The sequence below is a fragment of the Pteropus medius genome, unplaced genomic scaffold (genome assembly GCF_902729225.1).
Source record: "Pteropus medius unplaced genomic scaffold, Ma_sr-lr_union100, whole genome shotgun sequence".
NCBI classification, from domain to species: domain Eukaryota; kingdom Metazoa; phylum Chordata; class Mammalia; order Chiroptera; family Pteropodidae; genus Pteropus; species Pteropus medius.
In genome coordinates, this window is record NW_024349796.1 from 14,448,972 (window position 1) to 14,461,899 (window position 12,928).

At 43.8% G+C, this 12,928-nt stretch overlaps 1 protein-coding gene across 1 annotated transcript in view; it reads right to left on the reverse strand.

Moving 5' to 3' along the window:
• Positions 1–12,928, reverse strand: part of EPRS1 (glutamyl-prolyl-tRNA synthetase 1) — a 44,218-nt gene that overhangs the window by 8,525 nt on the left and 22,765 nt on the right. Inside the window, exons 16-28 of the mRNA XM_039883404.1 lie at positions 12,743–12,855; positions 11,930–12,047; positions 9,792–10,151; positions 7,804–8,037; positions 6,505–6,767; positions 4,965–5,016; positions 4,300–4,509; positions 3,850–3,922; positions 2,504–2,583; positions 2,144–2,245; positions 1,350–1,505; positions 713–910; positions 66–239 (exon numbers count right to left, since the gene is read on the reverse strand). Coding sequence (XP_039739338.1) covers positions 66–239; positions 713–910; positions 1,350–1,505; positions 2,144–2,245; positions 2,504–2,583; positions 3,850–3,922; positions 4,300–4,509; positions 4,965–5,016; positions 6,505–6,767; positions 7,804–8,037; positions 9,792–10,151; positions 11,930–12,047; positions 12,743–12,855 — 2,133 coding nt within the window. The remainder of the gene's footprint in view (positions 1–65; positions 240–712; positions 911–1,349; positions 1,506–2,143; positions 2,246–2,503; positions 2,584–3,849; positions 3,923–4,299; positions 4,510–4,964; positions 5,017–6,504; positions 6,768–7,803; positions 8,038–9,791; positions 10,152–11,929; positions 12,048–12,742; positions 12,856–12,928) is intronic.

The following is a 12,928-nucleotide window of genomic DNA, read 5'->3' on the forward strand; positions in this document are numbered from 1 at the left end:
GTACGTATCGAGCAAAGCAAATACAGACTCAAACTGGGAGTAAAAGATGCAACTCAAGAACTTACCTTGAGCTCCCAGTGATTGAATTTCCAACCTGGAGAATAATTATCTCTCGAATCGACTTTGACCCGAATGTTGATGCTGCGCAGCCGCCTCTGATAGTCACTGCATTTGGCAATCAGAGCATCTCTGTCTTCTTCGGAAAGTACGTTCGTAATGCCACAAGGGATAACCACCACCTAGAGCCCGGCATAATGACATCACACGCTTACACAGACATGACGTACAGAAGTGACGAATGAAGTCGGACCACCAGGTAACGTCCAGGAGTCACAGCGTACTAGTGATTGTGACTCCACACAGATCGACTGTGTGATTTCCCATCTGCACAGGTCTAGCAGTTAGCTGCATACTGCCAGTCCATGCCAAAAAGCGCATTTCCAATTGAGCTACCGTATTTCACCTAACCTATTATAAATCATTTCAAAGAATGATTTCTAAAAAAGTTTTATGTAAAGTAGCTAAAAGAGTAGAGAGTAAAAAACAACAGAAACGATATCTGTAGTTGCACAATACTAAAGTCTGGACTGTATTCTGTGTTGTCTCTGCATCAGCGAAATCTACCTAAAGGATACCCAGAAAGTCACCCTTTCAAATCTCCTTCAGTAGATGTGGCCTGTTTTATAAAAGGCGTGACAAACGCCTCCCTCACCTGAACACAAGCGACGCGGGGCGGTAACACTAAGCCCACGTTGTCCCCGTGGACCATGGTCATGACACCAATCGTGCGGGTGGTCAGGCCCCAGGAGTTCTGGTAGGCAAACTGCTTCTCTCCTGGTGTCCTTGGATCTTCAAAAATGATTTCAAACATTTTGGAAAAATTCTGCCCTAAATGATGTGATGTGGCTCCCTAAAATAGAGAGAAAGATGAGCTATGAGCTTTAATCTCGATAACCTATCATGCTTCTGAAAACGATAAGATCATGTGCCTTAAAATGGCACTAGGCTTTTTGATCTTCGCTGGTTTTTTATGTTAAACACGTTCTGAAAGCCTAAACAGATATGGCTTAGGTTTTCGGAACGTGTTTAATATAAAAACGCGTAGGCAAACGCCACTACAGCAGCAGACGGCTGCGAGGAGCCCCTTCCACGAGCAGCGGTGACTGCGAGGGCCAGCAAGGGTCCCTGGTGAGTCAGGGTGCCAGGCCTCCTGCGACCAGCCTCGGACACTCAGAAATATGCACGGCTGTGTGGGAGGTTAAGTGTGGCCCAGGAAGCACCTGAACTACTGGCTTTCTAGGAATCTGCGTCTCTGGTGGTTTCCTATGGACCGCAGGGCAGGCCGGTACCTGGATGGCTCGTCCGCTGGCGGACACGAACGCCTCCACCGTGGTGGTGTAGTGGCCCCCGGCGAACTTCTCCTTCTCGGTCTTCCGTCCTTTCACAACGGGGATCGCCAGGAGCTCTTCATACACCTGAGCGTACAGGTCAAGGATCTGCAGGACCTGCAACAAGTGCATGTAAGGGTTCAAGTTCACGGTACGTTCCTCCAGGACAGATGTACAAAACGGTCCTGTCTGAAACTAACTGTGCTGGGAAAAACCTTTAAGGAAAGGTTAAAGCAGCCAGTGTGAATTTATCAAGACGGTATAGCGAAGCGGTGTGAACAGAAGTTAAATAACTTTGAAAATGCTGAATATAAGGGAAAATTGATGCTTTTGAGAGATACACGATAACCGGGGTGAAAAGTCTCCCGAAGGATAATTACTTTCACCCACGAGACTTTAATTTCTCCTCTATATTAAAGTCTTCCTCGTTACACTGCTCGTAATATCTGAAAATTTAAAACAGCACATCTTCTAATAAAATTTCAGTAAGTAGTTGCTGAAGTCCATGCACATTTGAATCCACTTATGTTTTCTTTTAACAGGTCAAATTTAAGTAATAAAATAATTTATACCAAGAAACTTTTCATGTTACTTTGAGGTCACATCGAATTTCAATTTACAGTTTTTTACTGAATGCCTAACAACAGGTAGATAGTACTGCATTACTTACAACTGGAAAAAGAAAAAAAACGCACAGCGAGGACAAAGAAATTAAACCTAATATGAAACATAACGAGGAAGATGGCGCCTTATACCTCCTCCGCTGCTTCTTCGAAGGTGGCGAAGGCGCTGTGCCCTTCCTGCCACAGGAACTCTCGAGTCCGCAGGAAAGGCTGCGGGTGCTTGAACTCCCAGCGCTAGGAGAGGCGAGAAGACAGGCTGGTCATTACAGGGAGCTTTCTGCCTTTCGCTAACAACTGTACGTGACGATCAGAAATCATGACTGTGATCCAGAGTACTTCAAAAATGTTTCTTTACTCCCAATTCTTTGAATATACAAATAAGGAAAAACAAAATGCACTTTTTGTAAAAAAACAAAAAAACCAAAAAACAACAACAAAAAAAAAACAATGAAGAAGAATACCGAAAGTAGATGAGAAGGGGTGTGTACCCACCACCACATTGCACCACTGATTGAGCCTGATGGGCAGGTCCCTGTGTGACTGCACCCACTTCGCATATGCAGGATACATGACTGAAAGACACAGGAAGACACAGGCGGAGCGAGTCAGTCAAGGTGTCCTCTCGCCCCGAGGTTGCTAAGGGCTAAGCTGGCAACGCGATTAACAGCAAGCAGGATGCTTTGCTTGCACGAATGCTTTGCAATGTTTCAATGGTCAGTAAATGGTATTATTATGTATTTCAAAACGCAGATTCGTCGAGGAAATAAAACTATCAAAACCTGACCATGTTTGTGTTCTTCACAATGAGATTTACGTTTAACATTTAATTTGATTGCTTTTCAGCTGTTTTGTTTTCAAAAACACGAAGCAGAAGATCGTATAGTATCTACCACATTCTATGTTAAGTTCTTTGCGTTCATTATCCTGTTCAACCCTCACATTCAACCCACAAAGTAGAAACTGTAATCAAAGATGTGGGAACTGAGCCTGGAGACGTTAAATAACTTGCTGAACCCAGCAGTTATGCATCGGAACGAGAATTCAAGTTGCCCTTCTGCGGCATCAGCCGGGGGGACGAAAGCCCTTACCACGAGCTGCTCCTCTCCGTGAAGCCTGTACCGCGGCCTACTCATGATTACCTACCATTAAAGAAACAAAACTCTGCCGATCTGGGGTGTGAAAATAAGCTGTGCCATAATTTCAATAATGCACCAACATGGCATTACTCAAAAGAGTCCCTAAAAATATTGAAAGGCAAATAACCCTTCACTAACGATGCTTCATTAACTTTGGAAGTCACTGATGAGCCCAAACGCTCAAAAGTTCCAAATGGCACTCCCAGTTACTATGCGTAACTTAGGAAGGAAACTTTCACTTAACCTTTCGGAGACCTTTACCTGCAAAACAGAGAGAAGAATAGCTCTACCTTCTTCACTACGCTGTTTTAAGAATAATACAAGATGTAAATGAAATCACTTAGTACCTTAGAGAAATCTTACATAGTGTAAACGTAACATTAAGATGACTAACAAAATTTGTGAGTAAATTTGACATAAAACATTATTCCAAGAATGAAATTCCTTGGAAAACCCTGAAAAATTTTAGCATGAAATAAAAGATAACCAAAGTGTTCTAAAAATACACCTTTGTCCTAATGATAAAGAACTCTGCAACGAACATTGTACAGAGAATAAAATTCTACACAACTTTATCGACACTCGTGAAGCTTTATGTAGCATCGACAAGGGTTATAAACGTCACAAATAAAAGCTGGGACTACGCCAGAGCTGACTCTCACGTGTCAGCAAGCTCGCTCTGTGCTCGGCGTCCACCCTCACCTGTTTCACTGGTAGGGCGAATGGCAATGGGTTCTGCCAGCTCTGTTTTGCCAGATCTTGTAACCCAGGCAACCTAGTAAGACAAAATCATTGTTAACACATTTTTTAACGGTACTTAGAGAAACAGCATATGTGTTGGTAAACTGCTAATTCGATTTTTGCTGTATCGATTAAGGCAAGTCAAATAATGTTGTGCACTGTGAATAAAACACAGATACTTACTGTCCTTCATGCTTAGAGAAAAGTAAAAACCAGCTAATTACTTAACGTAACACACATGATCATAAGTCGCCCTGAAGGTAGAAATACATTTTTTTAAATGGCTTTATATTTCTCTAAATTGGCTGTTATAATCTGCCTTTTAAATTACGATTCGAGTGTGAGCTGAAAATACACTTTTGAGTTTATGGGAAAAAAAGCTGCAAAATTAAATAAAGGGCGCTCACTTACTTCAGGGGCAAAATCAGCAACGTGAGTCTTCTCTTTCTCTAACGCGCCTTGAGACACAAACATGGGGAAATAGCAGTTTTCAACACCAAGTTTCTTGATCTCGGCGTCAAAAAAGTCTCGGATGGATTCCCAGATGGAATACGCCCAGGGCCGAAGAATGTAGCAGCCACTTACATCGTAGTATTCGATCATTTCTGACTTTGTGATGACCTTTTGAAAAGAAAAATAGTCTTTAAAGCCTAAACTGAACCGAAATTACAGCACAAGTGCCGAGAGTTTAACATCCGAGCTTCAAATCCGGAGGCTTGCACAGTGGTCCCTCTTAATGTGAGTGTAAAATGGACCTTTTTATACTGAGAAACACCAGGGCCCTAAACTCCTAAAAAGGCCTGAATTCCAATCTTGCTTCTGAAGTTACTATCTACGTGACTTTAGACTAATCCCTTTACCGCACAGTGATGAAGAAAAAATCAGCTCTCTCGTAGGGCTACTTCTGGATTCAAGACTTTACGTGAACATGCTCTGAAAACTGTGACGTGTTAAATGACTATATTATGTACTAGTAAAGGCATTACACATTATTACTGTGTCTGGACTTTGGAATCTACATATAAAGTCACCTTTGAGAAATTTAAAACATAAAAATCAACGGAATGAATACTTACTTGAGAATACCAATCTGCAAGATTTTCTTCTTTTTTTGCCTCAAGACCCAACCTGCAGATATGGAAAATAAAATATCAATTCCTTCATTCAGCAATTACTTTTAGGTTGAATGGAAATAAACCTCTAATGTTCAAAATAGATTAACTTTTCTTCAACATGAGTTGGTTCTGTCATGAGTTAGTTGTATCTCTTCTATATTCATTCCCAAGATGATGTTTTAACTTAAAAAACAATTCAAGCATCTCTTAAAAGGTGGTGAGATACTGTCCACAAAATACTAGGAAAGCCACGCCCAACAAAAGCTGTGGTTTTAGTGTAGACGTCTTTTAATGTAATATAATTGTAATAATTACAGGGCCTATTCGTACGGTATTTTTTCACTAAAAAACACGAATCTTTTGCCAACCTCAATCCAGGCAAAATTGTAGTTAGTAAGATCAGTGTCTCACTCAAAGTAACATGTTAAAAGTAATAAAAACAATGGCTCTATGTTAAGTGTGTATATACAGGTAGGTATATCCTAATGTATGCTATAAATTTTTCTTTTAACTGCAGTAAGTAAAAGTTGCAGAGTGAGATGCTTCCAAAATAGATTAGATCTGCAATTAAAAAAAAACTATTCCGGACAATAATCTTTTTCTTAAAATACCAACAATCATTCAGGGAACTGTGGTCTTGTGACCGACCTAGAAAAACCTACTTATGAGTTATGTTTTACAAAAAACTACTGATGAGTTATAAGTTTTTAAAGTCTGCACAAAAGGTTTTACTGATGTATTTACAATTCAATTATCTGTGGCTTCACTCTGACACATCTCAACCAAATGCCTATGTGAACTTGGCCTTTCACAAGCCGTCAGGAGGTCAAAAGTGAGACGTTGTGGTCTCTGTTCCACTGTTCTGCAAATCTGATCATCCCGCCGACAGGCGAGGAAAATAACTGTATTCTCTTGTTTAAGGAGACATTGTGTGTATGATGAGAGATAAGAGGCAGAATTTGAAAATTCAGCTAAACAAATCCAAAATCAAGTATCTCAAAATAGCAGTTGCTAATAACAGCTCTTCCTTCTCATGAGGCCATTACAGAACCTAGCACAAAGTTCCCTCTGCTTTGAGGGTGGAGATTATAGGCAGCAGAATCACATGGATCAGAAGAAACTGAAACAGCATCTTTTCCACTGTCTCGTCTTTAAACCAGCTTTGTTGTATATTTAACCAAACCAATTTTAAAATCCCACTGAGGATGAAATTTGCATTTAATCCACACAAAAGATTTTCGTTTGAAAACTCTGCTTCTAAGGTACAAAGCAACGTGTGCAGTTAGGTACCAACCGTGTTAAAAGGTGGGACGAGGGACAGGGAAGGGGAGACGAGCGGAGGTGGAGGTGTCCCAGACCCCGTTATATTCTGCGGTTCTTGCCCCAAGCAAGGGAGCAAACAAACAGACAAGTAACAGAAGTACCTGCTGGCACTGCACCTTAGCCACCCCGACGTGGTGTGGAGCCCCCCGCGCAGCTGCGGCCCCCCTCACCCCCTCACCTGGTCTGCTTGCGGGGCCCCTGCCCTTCTCCGGCGCCGCCGGACGCCAGCCCGCTCCCTGGGTGTTTGGAGGCGTCTTTCTTCTGGCCGTCACTTTGTTTCTGAGGCTTATTCTGCTTTTCGGATTTGTTTTCTTTTTCTTTCTTTTTCTTGTCTTTGTCCTCGGCGCCGGCGGCGGAGACAGGCTTGTACTCTGCTCCCGTCAGCGCCTTGTACTGCGCCTTCAGCTGAAGCAGCTCTTGCACGGCTGGGCCTACCTGATCCTGCGGTCACCACAGGGAGAGAAAAAGATACTGTTTAATCCAAACCCCTGAGCGCCTGCGTCCACAGCTTTGCACGCAGATCTGAACACCGAAGGGAGGGCGCAGGGGCACGGGGCAGCACTGGACGACGCTACACATACGAACTGCTGAAAACGAACAGAATACGATACACGAGGACAGACTGAGCAACGGAGTGACCGAAAAACAGTGCTGTGACTGCACCGTCCAGACAGGAGTCACCAGCTACGTCTGGCTATTTAAATTCAATCTAAAGGGAATTAAAATTTCATTTCCTCAGGCACAGCAGCCCGTTTCGAGCACGCGGTAGCCGCAGGTGGCTAATGACGACCGTTCTGCACAGAACTGTTCTAGAACATTCCATCACGGCAGAAAGTTCCAGTAGAAAGCACTAGTACGTGTATTTGACTGCTATTTATGTTACGCGCCATTAAATTACATAAGCCGAACATTTCACAATTATAAAGATGACAACAGTCGGGCTTCTGTATTGCTGGTTAAATTTTAAAACCTGAAATGACTTAGTGGTTTCCACTCACATGAATCTATCGGTACCAAAAAGTCTTATTCATATAAAGATAATACAATCAGCACAAACTACACCATGGTTCAAAATAGAACTTGCCATTTCAGACTGAAAGAGCTTTAAGAGAATAAATCAAACCGAGATTATGCATCAAGGGCCCACGATGAGCCAGGCACTCTGAGGGGCTAGATCCTAGCAGACTAGACCCAAGGACCTAACAGACTAGAGAGAAACAGGCAATTTAACAAACAAGTGAAATACAGTGTTTAAGTATTATGTCAGAGAAAGACAGTGTCGCATGAGACTGTGCAGTCAAATCTAGTTGGCGGAAGAAAGGATCGACAAAGGCTTCTCTAAAAGGCAAGATAAAAGAGGTCAGAACTGAGAATACATGAGTAGACGTTTGCTAGATCTGATAGAGAAGGTGTTCCAGGAAAAAAAAAATAGTCTATCATGTAAAAAATAAAAACACAGACAAATGGCCACACTAACCTTGGAGGCTTTTTCGGCTTTTAGTTTTCGAACGACCTCTCCCTGAGAAGCCACTTTGTCAAAAAGCACTTTGGCTTCGGCCGTTTCTGGCCCACAAGCCTCGGAGCTTCTGGCTGGACTTGAATCTGAACTCTGAGATAATGCGGGCTGATTAGGGACATAGTCCTTTCCGGTTTTTTCCTTATACTGAGCTTTCAGAGAAAGCAAGCACTCTACAGCTTCATTTACTTTAGCCTGAGGTAAAAGAGAAAAAAAGATACATATTTAATACTTTCTGCCATTTCTGAAAAGTCCAATGATTACTCAAAACTGTTAAGTATGACCAAAGTGTTCCCCTAAGTAACCATCATGGAGAAAGCCAAGCACAAAGGAATGAAACCATCAGCCCAAAATAACAGATAAAAAAAAGAAAGCTAAAAAAAAAGTTAAAACTACACACCGTACATACCATAATCCTATATATGAGCTATAAAAACAAACATAAACATACGTATACATTTAATACTGTGACCTTCCATCTTACATGTACAGACAGACAAATAAACAACAGAGCGTCCGAGCCAATCCGGGGTCCACGCCCTGGGTCTGCGGGCAGGAGGCAGAATCCGCACCGTCACAGCAACAACGAGCTCGGGCTTCGCCTGTACGACCTCGTCTTCTTCAGCCTTCCAGACAGACGCAGACACAGCACTGGAAGAACACAGTCTGGGCCCCACGAAAGAAGTGCCTTCACTCTCTCGTAAATTTCCATTGAACAAAGAAGGAATGCTGAGGTTTTAATTAGATATTCACCAATTTACAATATCCTCTGATACTTCAACATAATAATAATGAAAAAGAATGAAACAACCCAACTGAGACACTTGTGACTCTAGTGAAGAAGCCCAGCAGTGCAGGCAAAGGATGCAGGCTGGACGCTGTACCTGGACGGCAGCACTACCTGACTGCAGAGCGACCTGTCACCAGGAAGCCAGGGTGTCAATCACCTTGTACCTCTGAATCGCCCTAACCAAGGTTCGCTGCCACGTTATCACAGTGCTCCAAAGAACCAAGAGAAGCCCACAGAAGCCAGGGAACTATAATGAGGGGCTGGGGGGGGCGTGTCAAAGGCATGCAGGAAGCACTGGGACACCTTCAAAGAACTGGCACCTACGAGATGGCAAATCACATTTTCCTGTGCAGCTGCTTTATGATACGAGGCTTTGCTGCCTACTGACTTAGTGTGTCACAGCGGGCGCCACCCAGAGTGGGAGCAGGCCAGAGGGATCACACAGAGAAGACTGCTCCTCCTGACCCGCCTCGTGTTTACGCTGTCTTTACAACTGAGAGCCGTTTCAGAGCAAAATCTGCCTGGTCCTAAGATAAAGGACATAGTTCCTCAGACGTACAAGAATCAAGAAGAAAAGAAACTGTAACTGGCTGAAAGAAAGAGAAAGGAGAAGAGTTAAGGGACTCTTCCGCAAACATTTCCACAAGAAGAGGCCTCTGGAAGCAGGCAGTCTCCGGAGTTTGAAGTCAGACGGCACACATTTTGCACAGAAAACACAAACCCTTGTTTGGCAAGATTACAACCTGAGATGTCATAAAAGAGAAAGTGAAGATGGGCAAACCACTTCGTTACTGAATAAGACATTCTAAAAACAAGCAGAGTACCTCTCTGAACACACAGAGCTAAGCTGACACGCTGGGCTTGACTTCCTGAATTTCTTCCCTCTTCCCTGCCACTTAGAGCCACAGACGGTTCTCAGAGCAGTGTACACACATCGCGGTGACACGACACAGGATTACGTCGGCATGTGCGTTTCTCCCCCCACGTGACAGTGAGCTGCTTGCCGTTCCCAGAGCCCGGCACGCAGCAGGCATCAGTGAACGCGGACTGCTCGGCCACGTCACCGAGCAGACGGCCTACACACCAGGTGCCTCATGAGAGGACGTGTCCCCTCGGGGCTTCCTCCCGGGGCCGACCTGACCCATCCCGGCACACTGACCTTGGGCGCCTTTTCGGCTTTCAGTTTCCGAACCACCTCCCCTTGCGCAGCGACCTCCTCGTACAGTGACTGACTCCCGGGGACAGCTGCTGGGGACGCGGGAGGGACGCTCGGTGCTGCGGCCGCGGGAGTGTCTCCGGGCTTGTACTCCTGGCCCGTTTTCTCCTTGTACTCGGCCTTCAAAGCCAGCAGCTGCTTCACGGCCGCGTCTATGTCTTCCTTTGCCGCTTTCTGGGCTTTTAAATCACGAACCGCATCGCCCTGCGCAGCCACTCTGGAGTAAAGGACCAGGGGATCCTCGGACGGAGCACGGGAGCCAGTCGCAGGTGGCGCTGGCCTCCCCTTAGCAGGCGGCATCGTCTGCATAGGCAGGAAAGCAAAAGCGAAGCGGTAATTCACGGGCGGTGTCTTCCCGCGAAACTACGTCGAACTGATTGTTCGATAACGTTTCAAGCTAAAGCAAAATTTTATAATCCAAGACCATGTAGTTTTGAATCTGTAGAAATTAAATGCTCAAGTCGTGACATGGCCACTGTAAACAGCTCCAAATGCATCGTGAGTTCAAATAAACTCACGTGCCTCTGTCCTCCCTAGCTCCGGTTATTTACCGTTTCTTTACCTAGTCAACCAAAACAAGGCCGAGGTACCGTCTTACCAACGCGACTTCCTGGATTCACGTGCTACATCATGGCCTCCACGCCCTCATCCTCCGGCTTCCTGACCACCTACAGCACCCCTAACCCTGCGGCCACACACCCTCCAAACCATCTCCTTTACATCTGCCAAATCTTCAGTGACTACCGTGTGCCAGGGTGCTCCAGGGCGCCACAGGAAACCCGCACGGATGCCACGAGATGTTTTAGGTAAACAGAGCAACATCCTCAACATTTGTCAAACATCTCGTGTTCCTTGTACAAGCTCAAGGTGGTTCAGTTTTCACACGAGAAAGTGCTATATTCCTTTCAGTGATGTCATGTCTCTGCAAAGCTCAATTTTTCACAGCTGCTGTATTAAAAACCGAACACCATGGAAAACTGGGGGACAGGAAATGGGACTGTCCAATCTGAGTCCAAGGTCAAAGGAAGAAATAAAAGTATTACTTCTTTCCTCCAACTTGTACATCATTTTAAGAAATGAAATTAAAACATTTAACATTAAGAACAAAATATTTTAAAAATGAAATCTTTTTTTTAAATTTATGTCTAATTTTTTTGAATTGCTACTAAGTTATTGGGATATAAATATTTATCCAGTTGTTTAAACTTAACTACTTAATAAAAAGAGATGTTAAGAATGTTGCTCAGCTAGGGCTGCCATGAAACCCTTACTGACAGAAGGGGCCGTGAACTGTAGAAGGACAAGGTCGCTGGGCCTCGCAGTAACCCCCTGCTTCTCTAGACCCACCGCCACCTCTCAAATCCACACCCTGTGTGAGGAGGAAGCTGTCCCAACCTGGACTGTCCTGTCCTAACCTGGAATGTCCACCTGACGGTGACTGCTGGGCAGAATCCTAACTCATTGCTAAAGACAGAGGTTAAGCACTGCCTCGAAATGAAGAAGAAAAAGCGAGTGAAAATAGCTTCCTATCACCCACGACATGCCGTTCCTGCCCTTTTCCTCTTCCAGACCCCAGTGTCGGGAGCCCTTGACCAAGAGGCACTAGAATTTAATAACAGGGTACAGACAGGAAACCAGAAAACCAGGCCACTGTCCTGACTGTCAGTAACGACTGCCGCGATCTTAGGCAAGGCTACTTTTTCTCTTTTCATGTATAAAACTAGTAAGAACTGGCGGCCGTCAATACCCCCCTCAGCTGTCCACAAGGCTCCTCCTGACTAAAGCAGACTGGCTGTTGCAAAGGGAAGGATCTACTGCAGCATTATTAGGAAAAAAAAAAAAACTTTTCTAAAAATATTCTTTTAATCCAGTCTTTCTTACTTTTCATGTAATAAGATGAAGTTTTAAAAATCTTATTTTGCAAAGTATTTAAAAATCTTACATGAAAGGAAAACGAAACCCCCAAAGTAGGAGTTGGTGTCTTTTTCAGCAAGGAAACGGCCGTCTGCCGAGTGAGAGCCTCTAGGCCCCGGTGGCGGAACAGGCAGGCAGCCTGGGGCGTGCCTGAGGCCAGCGCTTACCTCAGTCTTCACCGACTCTACTCTGGTCTTCTCCTTTGACCCAGACGTCGGCATTTCCTTTGTATGCCCGTCAGGGATGTAGATTAAAACACACGGGGCTTCTCTGCAACTATACGGGCTAAACGAAAACACAAGGCCAAAACTGCTTATTCGAACCAAATTATCTGAACAGCAACTCGAACGGAATTCCCAGATTAAGGCGATGGCACTGTGTTAACGCTTTTCAAAGTATAAACGAATAGTCTGATCTCTTATTATCCAAATCAAGTTTTTGGAGTAGTTTAAAAACAACAAATAAAAATTGACAGTGCTAATTTTAAACTTCCAACTTGTGGATTTTCATATATATTAACAGGCTGACTCCAGGACAAAAGCACATCTGCTCCGCCTGCCACCAGAGATGGCGTCAGTGGACGCTAAGGGTTTCACTGTTGACTTAAAGGAAATCCATCGATGCATCACATCTAACCTACTTATAGGCGAAACATTTACCTTATAAGAATTTCTCAATTCGAAAGGATAGAGTAATTAGCAAAATCCAATGCCCCAAGACAATTCACAAGCTTTGGAGAAACATTTTCTTTATATTTGGACTACATGAAGACGAATTCTAAGATGGTTTTAACTTTAGAAATGAATTTGTTAATATTATGCTGTTTCAAAAATATCACCTATAAAAGTCTGAAATATTAAATACAGAGGAACAAATCAAACTGGATAAAGAATTATCAGGTACGGTACTTTAGTAGAAGTTCAACTTTTTAAATGTGATTTAAAACATTTTCACTCAGATGTTCAGTTACCCTTATTTACCTGACAGGTTCATACGGTTGATCGCATATGAAGAAGCCTCTTCTCTGGAGCTGTATAATGTCTCCCTTTTTCAAATCCTTAAGGCAGGGATCTCCCAGCATCAGCTCTTCATGCTGTAAGGATGACAGGAGACGAAAACACACTTTCTCAAAATCAGAGCACCGCAAACAACTCTAACATGCAAGC